General features: G+C 44.8%; 2 protein-coding genes across 2 annotated transcripts in view; both read left to right on the plus strand.

Moving 5' to 3' along the window:
- The window catches only part of LOC141201572 (uncharacterized), a 935,513-nt gene that overhangs the window by 525,909 nt on the left and 388,635 nt on the right, over positions 1 to 20,969 (plus strand). The gene's annotated exons all lie outside the window — the stretch shown is intronic.
- LOC141201555 (uncharacterized) lies at positions 6,508 to 8,970 on the plus strand. The gene is made up of 5 exons (XM_073663551.1): positions 6,508 to 6,808; positions 6,883 to 6,989; positions 7,109 to 7,255; positions 7,752 to 8,008; positions 8,966 to 8,970. The coding sequence occupies exons 1-5, from the start codon at positions 6,713 to 6,715 to the stop codon at positions 8,968 to 8,970; spliced, it is 612 nt and encodes a 203-aa protein (XP_073519652.1). The 5' UTR covers positions 6,508 to 6,712.

Raw genomic sequence — 20,969 nt, forward strand, 5'->3', positions numbered from 1 at the left:
ACAGAAAGTTTAAAAATTGGGTCACTTGAGGGGGATTCAGCTCTTCTAGTGCTTAAGGGCTCTGTATACGTAGTCCGCAAACTATTCTACAATAATTTGTTCTCCAAAAGCGAAATAGTGCTCCTTCCCTCCCGGGTGTCGCCGTGTGCCTAAGCAGTACTGTACAGCCACATATGGGATATTGCCACGTTCAGCAGAAATTGTGTGATACATTTCGGCACCATTTTTACCCATTGCCTTGTGTGAAAATGTTCTGTTCACATCAGGTCAAAGGAAGCTGGAGAATCACCGCCTGAACACATCATCACAGGGCAGAACGGGCAGGTAGATGGCAACTACCTGCCGGTAAGTTCTTAGCCCAATAGGCCAAAAACTTCAAAGTCCTGATGACCCCTTTAGCTCTGTTAATAGAATAGAAAATATTTTGAAGTCAATATGCAGTCCCTATGTAATACTGTTACCATTTTACTGTAATAAGCTTGTTCTTACTAATTGTTGGCTCTTTATGAAAGAGTCGGAGTGTAGAAAAATAGGCATTATAAGCATGGCTTACTGACCCCACAGCCCTGCTTCTATCAGCTGAGATTCCTACTATTTTTTGGAAAAGCAGCTACTAATACTTTCTAATATAACAGAGGATAACCAATATTTAGTTGTGATTTTCATTATTATGATATTTTTTTCCCCTCTGTACAATATTGTATTATGTGACTTTGCACGTTACATGTTATTTAGATAAGAAGTATCCGGCTAATTGTTACTAATTATTATCAAACCCTTTGTGCTCAGAGGCCATGTCAGAATCCATTCATTGATGACTTGTGTAGCTTGATGGCTAAAACAGGTCTTTAAAATACATGTCTTTCCTTTTCTTCCAGGAACTTCTTTTCTAAAAGATCAAAGGACCTCAAATCCGCAGCTGTTTGGTAAAGTTCCTCCTAGAGAGAGCGCTCAGAAAGACTGTAAAATCATTCAGCAGGTGAGCGGCCTCCCCGTATAGACCCCATCCCAGTCCATGAACTGTTTATATACAAACCTTACATGGGAAGTCTTCGCTGTGCGATTGTGCACTGGACGTACAATTGTGTTTAGTTAACAGTCTCTGTCTAAGCTTTGTGCACAATTTACAGACGTAAGCATCACTTATTTGCACTGCAAGCTCCCAAAACCTGTTTTCTGTATTAATGTATTTTTTCCTACTGCTTTATGAATTTAGTTATTAGGGTAAGATCAGACTTACTGGATTTTCAAGTGGAAATTGTGAACAGTAGAAAAATGGCAATATATTAAAATCCACAGCACCAACTTTATCTGAATGAGGCATTTAAACAGCCCTCCAGTCTCATTACTCTTGTTGTGTGTTCGGCAGTTAACGATCAATGATCTTTATTATTTTACTCATTTTTATAGCCCCATTACTTACATGCCACATTACAGACATTGTGAGCCCCAATGGGGACAGTGATGATGATCTACTGTGCATTCCCTATCAGTATGTCTTTGGAGTGTTTGAGGAAACCAATGAAAACACGGCGAGAACGAACAAACTCCTTGCAGATGTTATCCTTAAGCTCTTCCTGTTCAGCTCTTGTTCTTCTTCCAGGCTCTGCTGTTGACGGGGCGTGATTGCCCAAGTCATGGTGATTGACAGCCGGCTTCACAGTGGCCTGTCAATCAGCAGGACATCAGCAGTCACGCCCCGTCAGCACAGCGGAAAATAAGCATCTGCTGTGTTATATGATGTTATCGGAAGCCACAGAATCGCCGTGAGAACCCATCCGTGATTGCTCAGAGGATTGGTATCGGACACTACAGTCAGGTATTAGCAACTACCTGCCTGTAAGTTGTGATGCCCATGAAAAGAAAAAAATAGACCCTGATAACCCCATTAATGGGAACCTAGCAACCTAGTGCTAACCACTGAGCCACCATGCTGCCCATCTTGCAGTATGTACTTTATCATCATTCTGCCCGACTTTTAAAAAAAAATGTCCTACTGGTGAGCTTGTGATGGTATTCTGCTGGTATAAAGCAGTCAGTAAGCGGTGACTGAGCTTCCGGGAAAGGGACCAGTAATAATATGGAGTGTCTGACTACCTCCCTCTGTAGAAGAAAAACTGAGAAAAAAGCGCGCTATATGAAGAACCTGATAGGTAGATGTGACGGAAACAGCCAAAAGGCCACTCACCTATTGGAGTTGTGCACCCCTGCACAACTCCGGTGTTAGTGTGAGGATGGAAAGAGCAGGCACGTCTCACCGCAGGGTACAGGTGGCTTGGCATACCACGTGCCGTGCGCTGCAGACCGCCGCTCGTGCTCACCGCTTCCAGGTTCCAAGTTGCAGACCACGTGACCGCCCACAGATCACATGACTCAGGATCAGATGTGCATCACCACAGGTCCTGAAAGTTAGGAGAGTGCAGCCCCTAACCGCAGGTCCTGAGTTGAGCAACGAAAGGGGGATTTTATGGTAAGGGGATTTAAGAATGATTGACTAGAAGCTGCTCCTGCCGCTAACCCCAAAAGGGGGACTGAAAGTGGTCCAAGTTAAATAAAATAAAAAAGCGGTCTATAGGGCGCTAAAAGAATGAACACTAGAGGTAAAAGATTTAGGGCTAAAAAATAAAATACATTTAATGAGCCCTTTTCACAACGCGTTTCGATAATTAACTATCTTCCTCAGGTGGTACAAGGGTATGAGCACAAACATAAAATATATATAGACAAGGATTCACAGTGATTGGTTGATACTAATTAGTTAACCTGGGTCCAAACAAAGGAAACCCTTCATGTGCTGGTGCAAAGTGTCCACATTGGTTTCACATAAGCCACCTTCACATGAATACAAAGTATCAAAAACACATTGGATAAGATATAGAATATGGCAATACAAGTTGGTAAACAGTTATTCAAAAATACATCTGTAGTGCCTACATCAATTTCATAGAAGTCACCTACACATAAATACAAAGAATCGAAACATATTAAGTGAGATATAGAGTAGTAATAAATATTAAAAAACAGTTATTCAAAACTGTAACATAAAAAAAAAAACATTTACCCCCAAGGGTTAATAGACAAAATTAAGTATATATTTTAAAAGAATATACATCACCAATGCAAAGCACACAAAAACATCACTGAATTATGATGTATTGCAAATTAGCGATGGAAGAAAAAAGAAAAACATTTAAAACATAGCAATTATAATTCCATTAGAAAGGAGAAGGAAATGACCTTAAGAACTGGTTACATTTTCAAGGGCCAAATTCAGACCCTCAGGGGCCAACGTGCCCAACTTGAAGATCCAAAAACTTTCTTTATTAATCAAACTCACTAGTCGGTCGGGGACAGTATCAGGTATGTGGTCTATAATAGTTAGCCTCATATCTCCTGGATCTTTTTGATGAACAATGCTAAAATGTTTGGATACGCTGTGTAATTGATAGCCTATCCGAATGTTATGTCTGTTTATTTAGACGTGCGTGCATAGTTTGTATCGTTCGACCCACGTACTGGAGGTTGCAAGTACACTCAAGCAAATAGATCACATGTGTCGATTGACAATTCACATTGTGTTTGATAGAGAATTTTTTTTCCTGTGGTATCTGATGAAAAATTCTTTTGATTACCACTTTGAATGACTCTACGACATAAACATTTAGCCATATTACAGGAAGACGCCCCGAACAGACACCCCCTTGTGAGGGTTGTGTTCTAGATTTCAAGGATGTGTTACTTGGTGCTATTAAGTTTCGCAAATTTCTGTTCTTCCTATAGATAATGCTCGACTTGTTGGGTATAAAGGGTCCTAAAATAGGGTCACCCTTCAAGATAAACTAGAATTTATTCAAAATATTATGGATGGTAACCCTAGATTGACTAAATGTGGTGACCATGCTCCATCTAGTCAAGTCTGAGGCTAATTTATTTCTACTCTTATTTTTATCAGTGAATGACTCAATCCTATCAAGACACATACCCTGTGTAAGGGTTTTAGTTCTGGAGAAAGCATCCATCAATAACTTTTTGGGGTAGCCTTTCTGTAGAAATCGTTTTTTCAATATTTTAGATTCCACTAAAAATTCAGAATCTCTGGTGCAGTTTTTTCGGACCCTCTAATATTGCCCATAAGGGACATTGGTGATCCATTTACTCAAATGTCCATGCACATCTACATGTATCGGTTCAGTCTCTATAGATTGGTGACCAGGGAAGGGCTTTGTGGGGGTGGAATTATAGTTTTTCCTCTCTTTTCTTCTAATAAAAAATGTTGTTGTATAGTTAGTTTTTAAAAAAAATCATTGAGATCAAGATATAAAGAAAACAGTAGGAGAATTAGGGCAGAAGGACAAACCTCGTTCAAGTAATCGGATCTTATCATCGGTTAAAATATGGTCCGACAAATTAAAAATTCCTAAATTCCCATTCGTGCTATTGTATTCTAATCTGCCTTTGTCCTTTTTTCGGATATATCCAGTAGAGGTACCGGGTTTGCGGAGGGTTCGTCCTCTCCCTCTACAATCCCGTTTTCTCTTTTTCTCTTTGGGTGACGTCCGGGCGCAACCCGAAAAAAACTGTGTGATTTTTGAATCCCTCATATTGGGATTCTGAATGTAGGTAGCATTTTTCTCATTCAGAGAAGCCGAAAAATGGGCTCTAGTTGATGATTCTTGTACAGATGGGGTTAAGTCAATTGTCGAAGATACATTTCGTAAAACAAGTAAGGGAACTACAGGATGAGTGATGTTGGTGGTATTAGATTCCTTAACCCCTTAAGCCCCGGAGCATTTTTCGTTTTTGCATTTTCGTTTTTTGCTCCCCTTGTTCCCAGAGCCATAGCGTTTTTATTTTTTGGTCAATATGGCCATGTGAGGGCTTATTTTTTGCGGGACGAGTTGTACTTTTCAACGCCATTACTAGTTTTATCATATCCTGTACGGGAAAACGGGAAAAAAATTCCAAGTGCGGTAAAATTGCAAAAAAAGTGCAATACCACAGTTGTTTTTTATTTATTTATTTTACCATGTTCACTGAATGCTAAAACTGACCTGCCCTTCTTATTCTACAGGTCATTACGAGTTCATAGACACCAAACATGTATAGGTTCTTTTATATTTAAGTGGTGAAAAAAAATTCCAAAATTTGGTAAAAAAATAAAATAAAAAAATAGCGCCATTTTCTAAGACCCGTAGCGTCTCCATTTTTCGTGATGTGCGGCTGGTTGATGGCTTATTTTTTGCGTGCCAGGCTGACGTTTTTATTGATAACATTTGGGGTAGATCCGATGTTTTGATCGCCCGTTATTGCATTTTATTGCAATTTTGCGGCGACCAAAAAACTTAATTCTGGCGTTTAGAATTTTTTTCTCGCTACGCCGTTTACCGATCGGAATAATTCTTTTTTTATATTGATAAATCGGGCGATTCTGAACGCGGCGATACCAAATATGTGTATGTGGGGTTTTTTTTTATATATTTTATTTTGAATGGGGCGAAAGGGGGGTGATTTAAACTTTTATATTTTTTTTTATATTTTTAAAAACTTTTTTTTTTTACTTTTTGCATGCTTCTATAGTCTCCAGAGGAGACTAGAAGCAGCAACTATCCGATCACCTCTGCTACATACAGGGGACGAGCAGGTCCCCTGCATGCAGCAGAAATGGTCCTGTACTATGAGCGCCGACCACTAGGTGGCGCTCATAGCGACAAGATCATGACAACCACAGGCGTCTGCTGCAGACCCTGGGTTGTCATGCACGCCCATTGGCGACCCGCGATCACGTGACGGGGTCGCCGGTGGGCGGGGCTTATGACGCGCTACCCGGAAGCGCGCGTTAAATGCTGCTGTCGGAGATTGACAGCAGCATTTAACTGGTTAACAGCCGCGGGTGGATCGCGATTCCACCCGCGGCTGTTGCGGGCACATGTCAGCTGTAAGAATCAGCTGACATGTGCTCCGTTCAGTGAGGGCTCAGCGCAGCAGCCCTCACTGAACGGAGGGTACGCAAATATGCGTACTAATACGTCCCCGGTAAGTAAGGGGTTAATCCCATCCACAACAGGTGATTCAAATGAAGTGAGAAAGTGTATAGTTGTGCACTGTCAACAAGGATAAATTCTTGAGGTCAACATGGACCTCCATTTGTGTAGATATGGCTGTGGGTGGGGAGTTGATTTCAAGGTCTGATGAAAACTGGACTGGATCTTTATCTATAGAATGGACTATTGGGGCTATATCCAAAGATGTGGGATTTTAGTCCAAAAAGGACTGCATCGTCTGAACAGTGTCTAAATTTTCTGTATCAATTGAAACCCTCTTATTATTTTCTGACCTATTTTTATCTGCCATAGATTTCATGACTCCCATTTTTGTAGAAACAGTTGGTAAAGTTTTCTTGTGCTGTTCATAAAAACTCTTTTGTTTAGGCTATGTGCCCACGTTGCATTTATGAAGCAGAAAATTTCTGCAACATTTCTGCATGTCCCTTGCCAGAAAATCGCGTGCGTTTTTTGGTCGCGTTTTTGACGCGTTTTTGACGCGTTTTTGACGCGTTTTTGTATGCGGATTTTACATGCGTTTTTGTAAGCTTATTTCATGCGTTTTTGAGCACAAATAAAGTTATTGAAAAAAAAAAAAAAAAAGATGGAAATCCTGATGTCATTTCCTAGTTCAACCCCTCTTCACCATTTTGTTTTTTGCAAAAGACAGTATGCCACAGGAATTGCAGCCCCTGCGGGTCAGCAGACCATGCCTAAACCTTCTGCTAATGACTTGCTTAAATCTCCTGCACTACAACGTTGAGCAGGTAATATAAACTAAGTTTTTTTGGGGTACATTATTTTTATGTAGTGTGTGTACTAACCTATTATTGTTCTATAGGAGCGTTTAAGGAGGAGAAGACGACCAAAAAAAATTTGGGTGCACCCTATCTTGCAGGAGCGGACGGACAAGGGCCACTTTAATGTTCTCTACCAGGATTTAAGGAGGTAAGATATATGTGAAGAAAGTATAATGTCATCCATCTATGCTGTTTTTTTAAGGTTTTGTTTGTATACTATGTTCCAAAATTATCTTTTAATATTTTTTTTTTCTCTGTTTACTATAGTTTTCCTGAAAAATTTAAACAGTTCTGCCGTCTGAACATTATTGCATTTGATCGGCTGCTAAGCCTTATGTCTCCTGACCTGGACTTCCAAGACACTGTAATGCGAAGGGCCATCTCTGCTGAGGAAAGGCTGCTCATCACCTTGCGGTAAGTTGAATGTTGATTTATATGTACCTGGTTTTGTTCGCCACCCTGCGGTGATGGCTGGTGTACCTGGTTTTGTTCGCCACCCTGCGGTGATGGCTGGTGTACCTGGTTTTGTTAGCCACCCTGTGGTGATGGCTCCACTGTGTCTGTCTTTGTGTACATATTTTTGGCTTGACCATGAGATCACCATGCACAGAGATCAGATTGAAAAGGTCACTGATGTGTAAACTCTAGAGCAAACATCGTAGGCAAACACAGACACAAAGTCAAAACACATTATAAATTGATATGTGTGAACTCAAGAGAAAACAAAAGATGACCAAAAAAGATTGAGAATGTGGAGCCCCCCCCCCCCCCCCAAAAAAAGAGCCCATTGTTGGAATAGTTTTTTGTAATAAAGACCTTAATTTTTTAAAAGATGAATTAATAATGGATAATTACTGTTGGCTTGTATTTCTTTTTATGGCTTTTCTAATTATCTATTTTTCCTTTTCAGGTTTTTGGCCACAGGAGAGAGCTATACATCACTGCACCTCCAATTTAGGGTTGGTAAATCCACCATTTCCAGAATTGTGAGGTGCACATGTACCGTCATCTGGCAGAAGTTGCAGCCCATCGTGATGCCTTCTCCAACCGAGGAGACTTGGCTGCAGGTCGCAGCAGGCTTTCAAACTGTGGCCAATTTCCCAAACTGCATTGGTGCTGTCGATGGCAAACATGTGAGAGTTCAGCAGCCACAACGATCAGGATCACGCTTCTTTAATTATAAGAAATTTTTTTCTGTGGTCCTGATGGCGGTTGCTGATGCACATTTCAAATTTGTTGCCATTGACGTTGGTGCTTATGGCAGTACTGGGGACTCTCGGGTGTTTAGATCATCACAGATTGGGCTGCAAATTCTTCAAGATGGCGTAACGCTCCCAGCCCCAAGACCTTTGCCGGGTTCCACACATCCAGTTCCTTTTGTGATGGTATCGGATGAGGCATTTCCCTTACAGACCAACCTGCTGCGCCCATACCCACGAAGGGCACTGAATGCCCGGCGGAGGATTTTCAATTATCGGCTGAGTCGTGCACGCAGATATGTGGAATGCACCTTCGGAATCATGTGTAGTCAGTGGAGGATCTTTCACACTGCCATCCAGTTGGATACGGAGACCGTTGACACTGTAATTAAGGCATGCTGTGTACTCCACAACTATGCTCGTGAGTACAGCACCGAGCAAGATGAGGAGTCACAGCTATCTGAATTAATTCCAGTTGTCAACTCCGGTCAGGGAAGGCCATCCAACTCTGGTGCCAGGGTGCGAGAAACCTTCGCTGACTACTTCATGAGTCCTGAAGGTGCCGTGCACTGGCAATACTCCTGTGCTGGTGTTGAGCAGCCTGACCAGCAGAGAAGATCTGATGAACAATAAAAGAAGAACTTCCTCCTTTTTTTTAAAAATAAAAATGTAAAAAAAAATGTTTTTAAAAAAAATAAATTTTGGTTAAACTTAAATTTGTCTAAAATATTTCTTGAATTGCAACCTTCTACATTTTTTTTTTCGACAATACGTCAACGCAAAAGTGAACAACCCACAAAGACCAGAGCCTGTAAATTGGCATTACTACCTAGAGCGCTATTCCCAAGTACTGTCTGCTAAAGTCAACCCTCACCATTGTTATTTGCTTGCGCTAAGAACAGAACTAGCAAATAACAGTGTTGAGAGTAGTATTCATCCAAAAAATAGTTGTGGTCCAAAATATCAAAGTATATTTCTAATTTAAAAACCACTGTATACAGCCGACCACATACGTAGATTAGTTTGAACAAATTTCAAAAATGTAGAGTTCCTCTGACCTGCGCTATGGTGAGCGCAGATCAGGGGAACACTTTTTCATTACAACCCAATCCAACCACATATACACTTGAAAAAAAAAATTAACAGATAGTTTAAATAATTTTTTTAATACGTAATATAGAATAACTGTAAAAAACTTTTTAAAAACACAAAACAACAAACTTCTAGAAAATTTAATCGGACAAACATTGCCCATAACTTGGGAAAAAATTACACACTGTGTACAGCACACCTGTCCTCTAATCAGTTTTGGGCCCTAAAATACGGGCAGCACCTGTAGGTTGTTTAATTATATAAAAAGAAAGACCTTTTCTTACAGTCCCCTACGCCTGATGCCTGGTATAGGTGACCATAAGAAAAGGTCTTTGTTAATTGTCTGATTCTCTAAAACATTGTGTATCTATCGACCTACAGGTGCTGTCTGTATTTGCTAGGGTCCAAAAATGCTGACAGGGAGGGGTAAAATTTTTTAACTACAAGTTTTGAAGGTCTTCTTCAAAGCTGTACCCAGGAAACATTTCTTGAGAAAAAGTAGAGTTGGGGGATGGTCCTCTGATAAATGATGATGCACCATGAGCCATTTGCCGACCATAACTTGGTTGCATATCTTCTGGACGGTATGCTGCAGCAACCTGCCCAAAACGCTGGGTTGCAGCTGCTGGTCGTGGTGGAGGCACACTGGGTTTGAAACAATTAAATATTCCGCATACTACGGCTGGGGGCGAGGGCATAACTGCTGCCTCTTCAATTGCCATGACCATAGCGCCTGCTGCAGTCATGTACATGTTCTGCCTATCTCGTGGCAGAGATCTGATGCGGGCAGCTTGGGCTGAGCAAAATTTATCGATGGCATCTTCCTGGGATGCCCTTTCCACAAGGCTGAGGGTTCGATTTGTGAGTGCTTCAAGCACAATAGTCCCACCCCCGTGGGTTTTGGCCTTTTTTTTGCCCGCCCTTTTCGATGCCACGAGATGAGCAGAACCAGACCCCCTCCCAGTGGGCCTCAACACATCACCAGCAGAGCTTCCAGCGTCACTTGGAGCAGGAGCAGGAGAATCAGTCACCAAACCCGTCCCGATGTCCGCTGGATTGGACAAAGAATGTGAGGGACAACCAGATGCTGAAGATGCCGAAGCAGATGGATCCGGTGAGGAAAGCTGGAAAAAGTCCTCGGATTCCTCCTCTGCTTGCTCTGTGTTTGTGTCCTCTTCTGCTGTTGGGGCCATGATGTTTCCTTCAGTTCTGTATATAATAAAAGGTAAATCCCAATGTAAATACAACATTTTTGGAAACATTTCAATTAATATGTTTTGGGAATTTACCTCCGCAAACTCCTACTGGTTAGTATGAAGGCCAGCTCGTCCGCAAAAGGAAATTTTCTTTTTTTGGGTGATGAGCCACTTTGCACCGACTGGTGATACTTCACCAGCCGGTCGGTGACCGATCTCCACCGATTTTTAATATCATACACTGCAATGACACAACCAAAACAATTTATGAACTGCTTTGACACCAAAAAGTGCAATTATAAATAGATATAAAAATAAGTGTAAAAATCAAAACTTACTAATTTCCTCTTGGGCATCACGTTCAGCATTCACCCACTGGGGATACATTTGGCTCAACACAGAGGCCCAGGCGTCTTTTTTCTTCTGCTTGTCTTTGTAGTCAGGACTAGCTCGGTCCCATATTTCGGGATATTTTTCAATCTACAGTGAATAATAACGTGTGTGAATATTATTTTAAAAACAAAATGGAGGAATAAAAGATTAACCCCAAAAAAAAAATTAAATAAACATATGGAGATATGTACGCACACACACCAACACTAACCCCTCACCTATATTGTACGGTTCTTTCACACGTCAATCTCCGGGACGAGTGTTGATGCCATTTTCCACACACAGCGGAGACCCACACACAGACCCATTGCAAAGCATGCTCGGTCACACTTATCTGTACTAACGTGGATATGTGGACGTGAGAAATCAACCTTACAGCGTATGCAGGAGCTTTCAGTGAATGAACCTACATACACTGTACAATAATCTTTCACTTTAATAAAATCTTTTAACCAAAAAAAATAAGTGGGCTCACGCATAGCTTTAATAAATAGCAAAGGGAAAGCAGACGGTTGTTGGCTGATGTTATAGTCTGTGAAGTAGCCAATAACCATGGACCCTTCCTTTGCTATTAATACCAGGCCGCAGCAGTTAGCTTAGCCTTTACTGGCTACTATATAGGAAGCCCCCCCAAAAAAAAATTACATGGGGTCCCCCTATAAATTGTAGCCAGCAAAGGCTAGCCACTTTGCCTTTTCTGGCTACTATTTATGAAGACCCCCCCCAAAAAAATGACATGGGGTCCCCCTATAAATTGTAGCCAGCAAAGGCTAGCCGCTTTGCCTTTTCTGGCCACTATATAAGAAGACCCCCCCCAAAAAAAATGACATGGGGTCCCCCTATAAATTGTAGCCAGCAAAGGCTAGCCACTTTGCCTTTTCTGGCTACTATTTATGAAGACCCCCCCAAAAAAAATGACATGGGGTCTCCCTATAAATTGTAGCCAGCAAAGGCTAGCCGCTTTGCCTTTTCTGGCCACTATATAAGAAGACCCCCCCAAAAAAAATGACATGGGGTCCCCCTATAAATTGTAGCCAGCAAAGGCTAGCCACTTTGCCTTTTCTGGCTACTATTTATGAAGACCCCCCCAAAAAAAATGACATGGGGTCCCCCTATAAATTGTAGCCAGCAAAGGCTAGCCGCTTTGCCTTTTCTGGCCACTATATAAGAAGACCCCCCCAAAAAAAATGACATGGGGTCCCCCTATAAATTGTAGCCAGCAAAGGCTAGCCACTTTGCCTTTTCTGGCTACTATTTATGAAGACCCCCCCAAAAAAAATGACATGGGGTCCCCCTATAAATTGTAGCCAGCAAAGGCTAGCCACTTTGCCTTTTCTGGCTACTATTTATGAAGACCTCCCCAAAAAAAATGACATGGGGTCCCCCTATAAATTGTAGCCAGCAAAGGCTAGGCGGACAGCTGCGACCTGATATTAATAGCCTAGAAAGGGGCCATGGTTATAGGCCCCCTCCCAGGCTATAATATCAGCCCTCAGCTGCCCCAGATTTGGCGCATCATATTTGTGCGCCAAATCTGGCACTTAGCCTCGCTCTTCCACGCTGCCCTGGTGCGGTGGCAGGGGGTAATAGTGGTGGGGTTCATGTCAGCGCCAGCTAACATGAAGCCCAGGTTAGTAATGATGGGCGTCAATAAGACACCCCCATTACTAACCTACAAAGTGTTAAAAAGAAAAAAGACAAACACCCAGAAAAAAATAATTTATTTGAAATAAAACACAATTTTATTTAATTCTAATTTTACTAAAAAAAAAAAAAAATAGTTACCTGTCCACGTTCCTGCGCTGATCTCCCATGCACAGCTGTCACATCTGGAGATGTGACAGCTGTCATGGCTGCTGTAAGCTCACGCTGCCGGGAACACGTCCGCTCCCAGCAGCATGAGCCCCTGACTGAGGTCACCGGAGTGCATTCAGTCAGCGCTGCTCCGGTGACCTCCTTTACAGCCCTGTTGTACCGTGGGAATTTCTCACGATACAGCGGGGCCGTAAAGCAGATCACCGGAGCAGCGCTGCCTGAACTCCGGCGAACCCGTTCATTCTAGCGGCGGCAGCGGTTCAGAGCGGTCACATTCTATGTGGCTGCTCTGAACTGGAGATCTTCGTGGGACACTCGTGGACTGCTACGGAGGGGTAAGGATAAGGTTGTGGTTTATTATTTTATATTTTATTACAGGAGATCGATGGCTTCGGGGAATTAGGTGTCTAGGTGAGTATAGGTGTAGTTTTTTATTTTTTACTTTATTTTAGGGGCGATCGGCGGGGACAGGTAATGTATGAACTAATTTATTTTAGGTAACCACTGGCCACCAATGAAAAAAAAGGGGGCAGTAGATGACATATTATTGGGGCAAATAAAAAAAAAACTTTAATAATGATAGCACCCCCCCCCAAAAAAAAAAAAAAATAGGGGGGGGGGGGGATAGGGTCAATAATATATGGAGGCACATATGGGGGCTATTAAATTTAATTTTGGGGCACATTTTACAGCAGGATCAGTCTGATGGGAACTACTGCTCCCATCGAGCTGATCCTGCTGGCAGGAGTGGACCGGGGACAGACATAGGCCGATGGGAGTAGTAGTGTCACATCGGCCTATGTCTGCCTGCTGACACCCGCGCACACAGACCCCACACAGACTCCACACAGACCCCACACAGACTCCACACAGACCCCACATACACACCACACAGACACATACAGACCACATACACACCACACAGACACATACAGACACTTACCACACTAATCATGAATCCCACGTTGACATTCATCCGCTTGTACCATCCCACGTTAGCAGCCATGATCCTGAGAGACGGGAATATTATGGGATTCTCGTCTTCCTGGATTATGGGATGCTCATGGGATGGATGGATGGAACGCCCAATTGTGACGTCACTTCCTATTTGCTGCGGTTTTGAGGTACAAGACCGCAGCAAATGCGCTTCACTTCCGCAATTATTTTTACATATTTGCGGATTTGAAGCGGCCCAATGCAAGTCAATGGCGGCGATTACGCCGCGCTTCCGCAAAATTAAATGACATGCTGCGGATTTTTCCGCAGAGCATAAACGCAGCGGAAAAAACCGCAGCGTGGGCATTGACAGTGCGGCTTCTCATTGAGGACCATGGGGGGCGGATTACCAAGCATTTTTGGAGCGTTTATGCTGCGGAAATTCCGCAGCATATACGCTTGAAAAATGCTACGTGGGCACACAGCCTTAATAGATTTAAGAAATTTTAAAGACAAACTTCTCTTTTTGTCAGGGGAATCGGGTGTGGTAAACGGAGGATTTGGAATTAAAATAGGATCAGATTCGATCCCTCAGTGAAATTAGCTGGTTCCTGTCGGGATGGAATAGAGGAACCAGCAATTGCATCTATTGCACATATGTCCTTCCTATCCCATAGTAATTTTGCTGCTTTTTTCCTTATAATCTCCTCTTCAAATTTAATTAGTCTGATTTTGAGATTTGCATCCTTCTCATTAAACTCTACAAAGGGAACAACTGAATCAAGCTTCCTTCTGAGAGATTTAAGTTCCTCTAGGGCCTGTTGCGCTAGAAGAGTTCTCTTGGTGATGAGAAGATTCATCATACCAAAGAAACCAATGTGGACACTTTGCACCAGCACATGAAGGGTTTCCTTTGTTTGGACCCAGGTTAACTAATTAGTATCAACCAATCACTGTGAATCCTTGTCTATATATATTTTATGTTTGTGCTCATACCCTTGTACCACCTGAGGAAGATAGTTAATTATCGAAACGCGTTGTGGAAAGGGCTCATTAAATGTATTTTATTTTTTAGCCCTAAATCTTTTACCTCTAGTGTTCATTCTTTTAGCGCCCTATAGACCACTTTTTTATTTTATTTAACTTGGACTACCTCCCTCTGTAAGCACCGTACTCGCAGGTCACAGTCCTGATGGAGCGGAGTTAGAGGAGGCTAGCCGCAATGCAGTAGTGAAATAAATGACAGTCATGTATTGACTTGGATATATTATTTTTGTTTTTTAAAACCCGAGTGTACAATTGCTTACAGGGGACTGCCTGAGCTGAACTGAAACCTCTACAGAATCGTGAATGTGTGCAATGTCCCCAGCTGATCAACGGTCACATAACCGCATGAAAGCAATTTGTATACTTGTGGGCACATGCCAACTATACGTAAGAATTGAGCGAAACTGAGACCATCCACTGACGGGGGAACTATGACAGTGTGTGCTTTACTCATGGGCACAATTCTGTAGTCTGCAAACTTTTAATTTCAGCCCTGACAATCCCGTTCTTTCGTTTTATTACTCTTTTCCAAGAGCAAAAAGGTTTTATTATTTTTCCATTGACACAGCCATGTGAGGATTTTTTTTTTTGCAGAACGAGTTGTAGTTTTGAATGATGCAATTAATTTTGCTATATAACATACAGTTATAAAAAAGGCAGCCATACTTGCCAATACCTAGTCGCAATACTAATGTACTACGGGATGTAGCAGCCCTCAGGTGGAGACAGAGCTGGTGCAAAATACTGATGAAATAACCACTCTCACACCTACCGTATTTTTTGGACTATAAGATGCACCGGACCATAAGAAGCACCTAGGTTTTAGAGAAGAAAAAAAAAATATTTAAGCAAAAGATGTGTTCATGATGCACTTTTAAGGGGAAGGGGGTCTTCTGCTGACACTGGTATAGGGGTAATGTCCCCCAATTCTGACAATATCCCCCATCCTGGTATATATGCCCCCCCCCCTTCCTTTTATACGTGGTCCCCATCCTGGTATGCCTGGCATCCCTCCATCCTGGTATGCATGGAACTCCTCCATCCTGGTATGCATGGCACCCATCATCCCTATCCTGGTGTGCATGGCACCCCTAATCCCTATCCTGGTATGCATGGCACCCCTCATCCCTGTCCTGGTGTGCATTGCACCCCTCATCCCTGTCCTGGTATGCATGGCACCCCTCATCCCTGTCCTGGTATGCATGGCACCCCTCATCCCTGTCCTGGTATGCATGGCACCCCTCATCCCTGTCCCGGTATGCATGGCACCCCTCATCCCTGTACCGGTATGCATGGCACCCCTCATCCCTGTCCCGGTATGCATGGCACCCCTCATCCCTGTCCCGGTATGCATGGCACCCCTCATCCCTGTCCCGGTATGCATGGCACCCCTCATCCCTGTCCCGGTATGCATGGCACCCCTCATCCCTGTCCCGGTATGCATGGCACCCCTCATCCCTGCCCCGGTATGCATGGCACCCCTCATCCCTGTCCCGGTATGCATGGCACCCCTCATCCCTGTCCCGGTATGCATGGCACCCCTCATCCCTGTCCCGGTATGCATGGCACCCCTCATCCCTGTCCCGGTATGCATGGCACCCCTCATTCCTGTCCCGGTATGCATGGCACCCCTCATCCCTGTCCCGGTATGCATGGCACCCCTCATCCCTGTCCCGGTATGCATGGCACCCCTCATCCCTGTCCCGGTATGCATGGCACCCCTCATCCCTGTCCCGGTATGCATGGCACCCCTCATCCCTGTCCCGGTATGCATGGCACCCCTCATCCCTGTCCCGGTATGCATGGCACCCCTCATCCCTGTCCTGGTATGCATGGCACCCCTCATCCCTGTCCTGGTATGAATGGCACAGCAATCTCCGTCCTGGTATGCATGGCACAGCAATCCCCATCCTGGTATGCATGGCACCCCTAATCCCTATCCTGGTATGTATGGCCCCCTCATCTTTATCCTGGTATGTGTGGCCCCCTCATCTTTATCCTGGTATGTATGCCCCCCTCATCTTTACCCTGGTTTGTATGGCCCCCTCATCCTTTTCCTAGTATGCATGGTCCCCGTAATCCCCATCATGCTGCACATATAAAAAATAAATATATAAACACTCTTGCTCACCTTTCTTCTCTCCTCCAGCGCTGACGCCTGTCTGCCCGCACTGATCTCCCCATGTGAGCCGCGCATGGCGTCACTGCCATGCGCGGCTCACAAGGAGAGATCAGCTGACGGAAGTCACTGCTCCCCGCGCCGGGACTGTGTGCGCGGGGAGCGGTGACTTCATGCTCCTTCATAGCCGGCACACAGCTTAGCCGCGCTGCGGCTCCTGCTGCTACCGGGTTATCTCGTGTGCCCGCTTATTAAAGGGCATGAATATTCACCCCCTCCCCACGCCCATGGGCGTGGAGAGAGGTTAAATATTCATGCCCTTTAACAGCGGGCACAGGCGATTCCGGCAGCAGCTGCGGCTACACTGTGTGCTGCTATTAAGGAGCATGAATATTCAGTGCTCCCCATGGGCGTGGGGAGCAGTGAATATTCATTTTCTTTAGCAGCGGGGACAGCATAGGCTGCTGCCTCCTGTGCCCCGCTCTTCCACCGCTACCGCTCCCCACAGCACAGTATATATACTCACCCCTCCCCAACATTCGGACTATAAGATGCACCCCCCATTTTCCTCCAAAATTTTGGAGGAAAAAAATGCGTCTTATAGTCTGAAAAATACGGTACTATTCATGGAGGGGATTAGAAATGCACAGGATAAGGCTTGTATAGGGCGCCAGTCACACAGATACATGTAGTGCAACATGCCAACTTGCTGCCTATTAGTGATGCCAAAGCTATTACAGAATTTCCCCAAAAATAAGCCCTAGCATGATTTTACAGGATTTTTGGAGGATGCTTGACATATAGGCCCTACTCCAAAAATAAGTCTTAGTTAGTCAGGGCTGGCGTTAGGAGAGGGGAGCAACTGGGCAATTTATCAGGGCCCCTACTCTCTTTGGGGCTCTAAGCATTTCTATTCCAAGGCTGCTTAAGGACCTTTGGTGACATCATAGTCATGTGACCATAATGTCAGCAAAGGTTCTTGAACTGTGGGAGCCTAGAGTAACTGAAGAGTAGATAGACTGGTATGTAGGGGGGGAGACTGGACAATTTCTCTAGGTTCCCACTCTGAGGCCCTCAGCGTTTCTATTCCAAGGTTCAGACTACTTAAGGACCTTTGGAGAAATCACTGTCCTATGACCCTGATGTCACCAAAGGTCTTTTAACAGAGGAAGTCTAGAGGAGCTGAGACAGGCTGGTATGTATGTGCAGTGTGTGTGTCTGTGTATATTCTTGTGTATGTGCAATGTGTGTGATATGACATGATTATTATATATGGATAAATGAAGACATTCCCTGAAAATAAGCCCTAACCCATCTTTTTGAGCAAAAAATTATATCAGACCTTGTCTTATTTTCTGTAAAAGATGCTAGATCAGGCGGTCTGCCGAGCACTATATATGTGCACCCTACAAGAACAGACACATGGTTTCCACCAACACTACAAAAGCCTGGCTGCATCCTGCAAGGATGGAAAATTATGTAAGGTATTAGTTAATATTTTGACCAAAATATGTAAGCCTGCACCTACGTCAGGGGTCCTCATTGTCTTTCCAGCGAAAAGACAATATAACGTATTGGAAAACCAGATTTAACGCTGGCAGTAAAATGTTTTACCTCACAGAAAGAATCCACCTCGATCCCATGCTGTCCTGTCTGTATACTTGCTTTTGCTTCATTCTCTGCCCAGGAGCTGTGGTTCCTGCACAGTCAGACAGCCATTACACAGTATACGATTATCTCCACACATTATATTTTTACACATCCAATTGTGGAACTTATTAATCCAATGTATGTTGATTAAAATGTACTTTAATATGACAACCCCTTTTGAACTTGGAGGGACCCTTTACTGCCGTGCAGCAATCATAAATGCCCAAAGGCAAAACCCTCTTGGGGAGGGGAGAATAAGTGAACATGTTTGTTGGTAATGCCTCAGTGTTGTTGGACACGTGCACTTATTGGCACTTGCAGTAATCGTTGTTTATGGCTACTTGTAGCATCTGCACAGTGGAAACCTACCTTACTTAAAGGGGTTGTCCGTACTTGGCCAGTGCCAGTCTCTTGAATGAAATTGGAAAACCCTATACTTACCTCCCACACCAGTGCCGTTCCAGCAGTGTTGGCGCCAGGTCTCTCGGTGCTCACGTGACAATATGAAATCTGCAGCCAATTGGGGGGTGTGATCGTCCACTCTGATGAAATAATAAAGGCAACAGCCGGCGACATAGTGTCATGTGAGTGCCAGGAGACCCGATGCCTAATATTGCTGAAAAGGCGCCAGTGCAGGAGATGAGTATAAGCCTCTCTTATTTAACATGGAGAACTCAGGCATTTAGGATGGGGTTGTCCAAGTAGAACTCTTGTGTATATTATTTAGCCAAAATTAAAATGTACCAAATATCCACATGTGCAAATACCGTATATAAAGCCTTTTACTCCAAATTCCGTTATTTCTCCTCTGATCTCATCAGTGGCCGTTCATTCAAAGCCACAAATTGTTTGTCTATCCTGATATCTTGTGGAACAGCCTGGCCTCACATGGGTTCTCCTCCCTCTTATCTCGGACCCTCAGTATTGACACCCTCACTTTTTTCATGCCCCTACATCTTTATATTTAATGCGGAAATGTAGCACCCTGAGGACTCGGCTGCTACAGGGGTATTGCACCTCAAACCAGAGGTGTGTTATTCCACTCCCGGGTAAGGATGGAGTGTGGAACTGAGCTAGTAGGCTGCATGCACTACATACATCCCATTTCCGGGGGACAGAACTACGGTACTCCCACCAGTATATGTGCAGGTACGACAGCGTCTGTCCCTGGCTGGAGTGGGAGGGGGGTGGAACATCCCAGTAGTGTAGGAGCAGATAGGGGGAGTAGTCTGGGTAAATGTAGGAGTTCATTGGGTGCTGGTCACCTGAGCTCACACATAGAGGGAGTATATAAGGTGGGCACCATCTTAGGACAGGGTCAGTCAGTCAGTCAAGTCAGTGAGTCAGCAGTAACTCCAGGAGAGGAGAAGGAAGAGGGACTCAGAGGCGCAGGACGAGAGGGGACCCCAAGAGCCCGTATGAGAACTGATAAGGGTGAAGGGTCGGCAAAAGGGTACCGGATCCCAAGCTGGCGGAGGCCAAAGCACACCTTAGCCAGGAACCGGAGGTCGTGGGCAAGATTTGCCACGACCCTCACCAAATCCACCAGAATGGCACACCGAGCATAGGGTCAGGGAAGCCAGAGAAGGTTCAACCACCAAGAGACCCGAGGGAGCCGGACATAGGTGGATCCCTGGTGAGAACGGCCAGAGAGAGAGAAGAAGGGAGCTCAGGACCATACTCAGGAATTGCCCGGGAGTTGACCGAGTCCCGCACCTGGTGGACGCAGCACGGCTTGGGTGGTCACTGCTGTACAGAGTGACCCGAGCAACACCAGTGAGTAAAAACCCTGAAACTGCATTTCATGCCTCTGAGTCTCCTTGCTGCACCTTCACAACCACCATCCTCCACGTCTGACCCCCTGAGGCTATACCCCTCCCGTTGGGGGTTATACTACCACAGCTGCACACACACCACCAGCCTCAGCGGACCATCCTGCAGCGGCGGCCTTTTGACCGCAAATCAACGGGTGGCGTAGTCGACACTAAGAACATCTGCAAGGACTGCCGCACACTGAGTTTGACACCCTGGGCACGGACCGGGTCACAGCCACTCGGAGACTACAACCCCCATCTGATCCGGCTCCGGGTATCCCTAACAACATGGCCCAGGGGGCGCGTCAACTTTGGCGTAGTCGGCAGGATTACGTGCCCGCAACAACCGGGTACTGCGTGCCTGAAGAAAAGTTCGCATTTACCTCAAAACGAAGTCTCCCGCCAATTCCAGAGGGTCCCCGCCATCGGACGCCATCTCGGATCAGTTCCCGCCATTTGCCCGTCATCTGCAGTCTTTTCCCGCCATCTGCAGTGTTTCCCGCCACTGGGAAGCGATTCCTGCCATCTAAGAAGATTTCCCGCCTTGGCAGAGCGGACGCCATTATGGGCGTGCCAGAGGGTGGCAAGAGGCCACCTCCCATCGTGGGCCAGGATCGGAAATGGCGCCAAAAGTGGAAACCGCCCCCACCAGCAGAGACTGTGATGATTGATATGTCCATCAGCGTGAGGGAACTGCCCCTGGAACTGACAATCACAAAGTTGCCCCAGGACGACCCCCAATGTGGGCGGATACAGAACAAAAGAAAGAAGATGGGTGCAGCCTGGAAGAGTCTAGAGAGAACACACCCGGAGATGGAGGGAGAGTCAGGCAGCACCGACCCTGTGGTCAGGAGCCTGTTGCAGGCC

Source organism: Phyllobates terribilis, unplaced genomic scaffold (genome assembly GCF_046119375.1).
Source record: "Phyllobates terribilis strain yellow unplaced genomic scaffold, ASM4611937v1 Scaffold_119__1_contigs__length_5224398, whole genome shotgun sequence".
Classification (NCBI taxonomy): domain Eukaryota; kingdom Metazoa; phylum Chordata; class Amphibia; order Anura; family Dendrobatidae; genus Phyllobates; species Phyllobates terribilis.

Coding starts and splice junctions, on each gene's coding strand:
- LOC141201555 (XM_073663551.1), top strand. CDS start 6,713: ATGCCACAGGAATTGCAGCCCCTGCGGGTCAGCAGACCATGCCTAAAC. Junction 6,809..6,882: donor TGCACTACAACGTTGAGCAG/GTAATATAAACT, acceptor ATTGTTCTATAG/GAGCGTTTAAGGAGGAGAAG. Junction 7,256..7,751: donor AGGCTGCTCATCACCTTGCG/GTAAGTTGAATG, acceptor TTTCCTTTTCAG/GTTTTTGGCCACAGGAGAGA.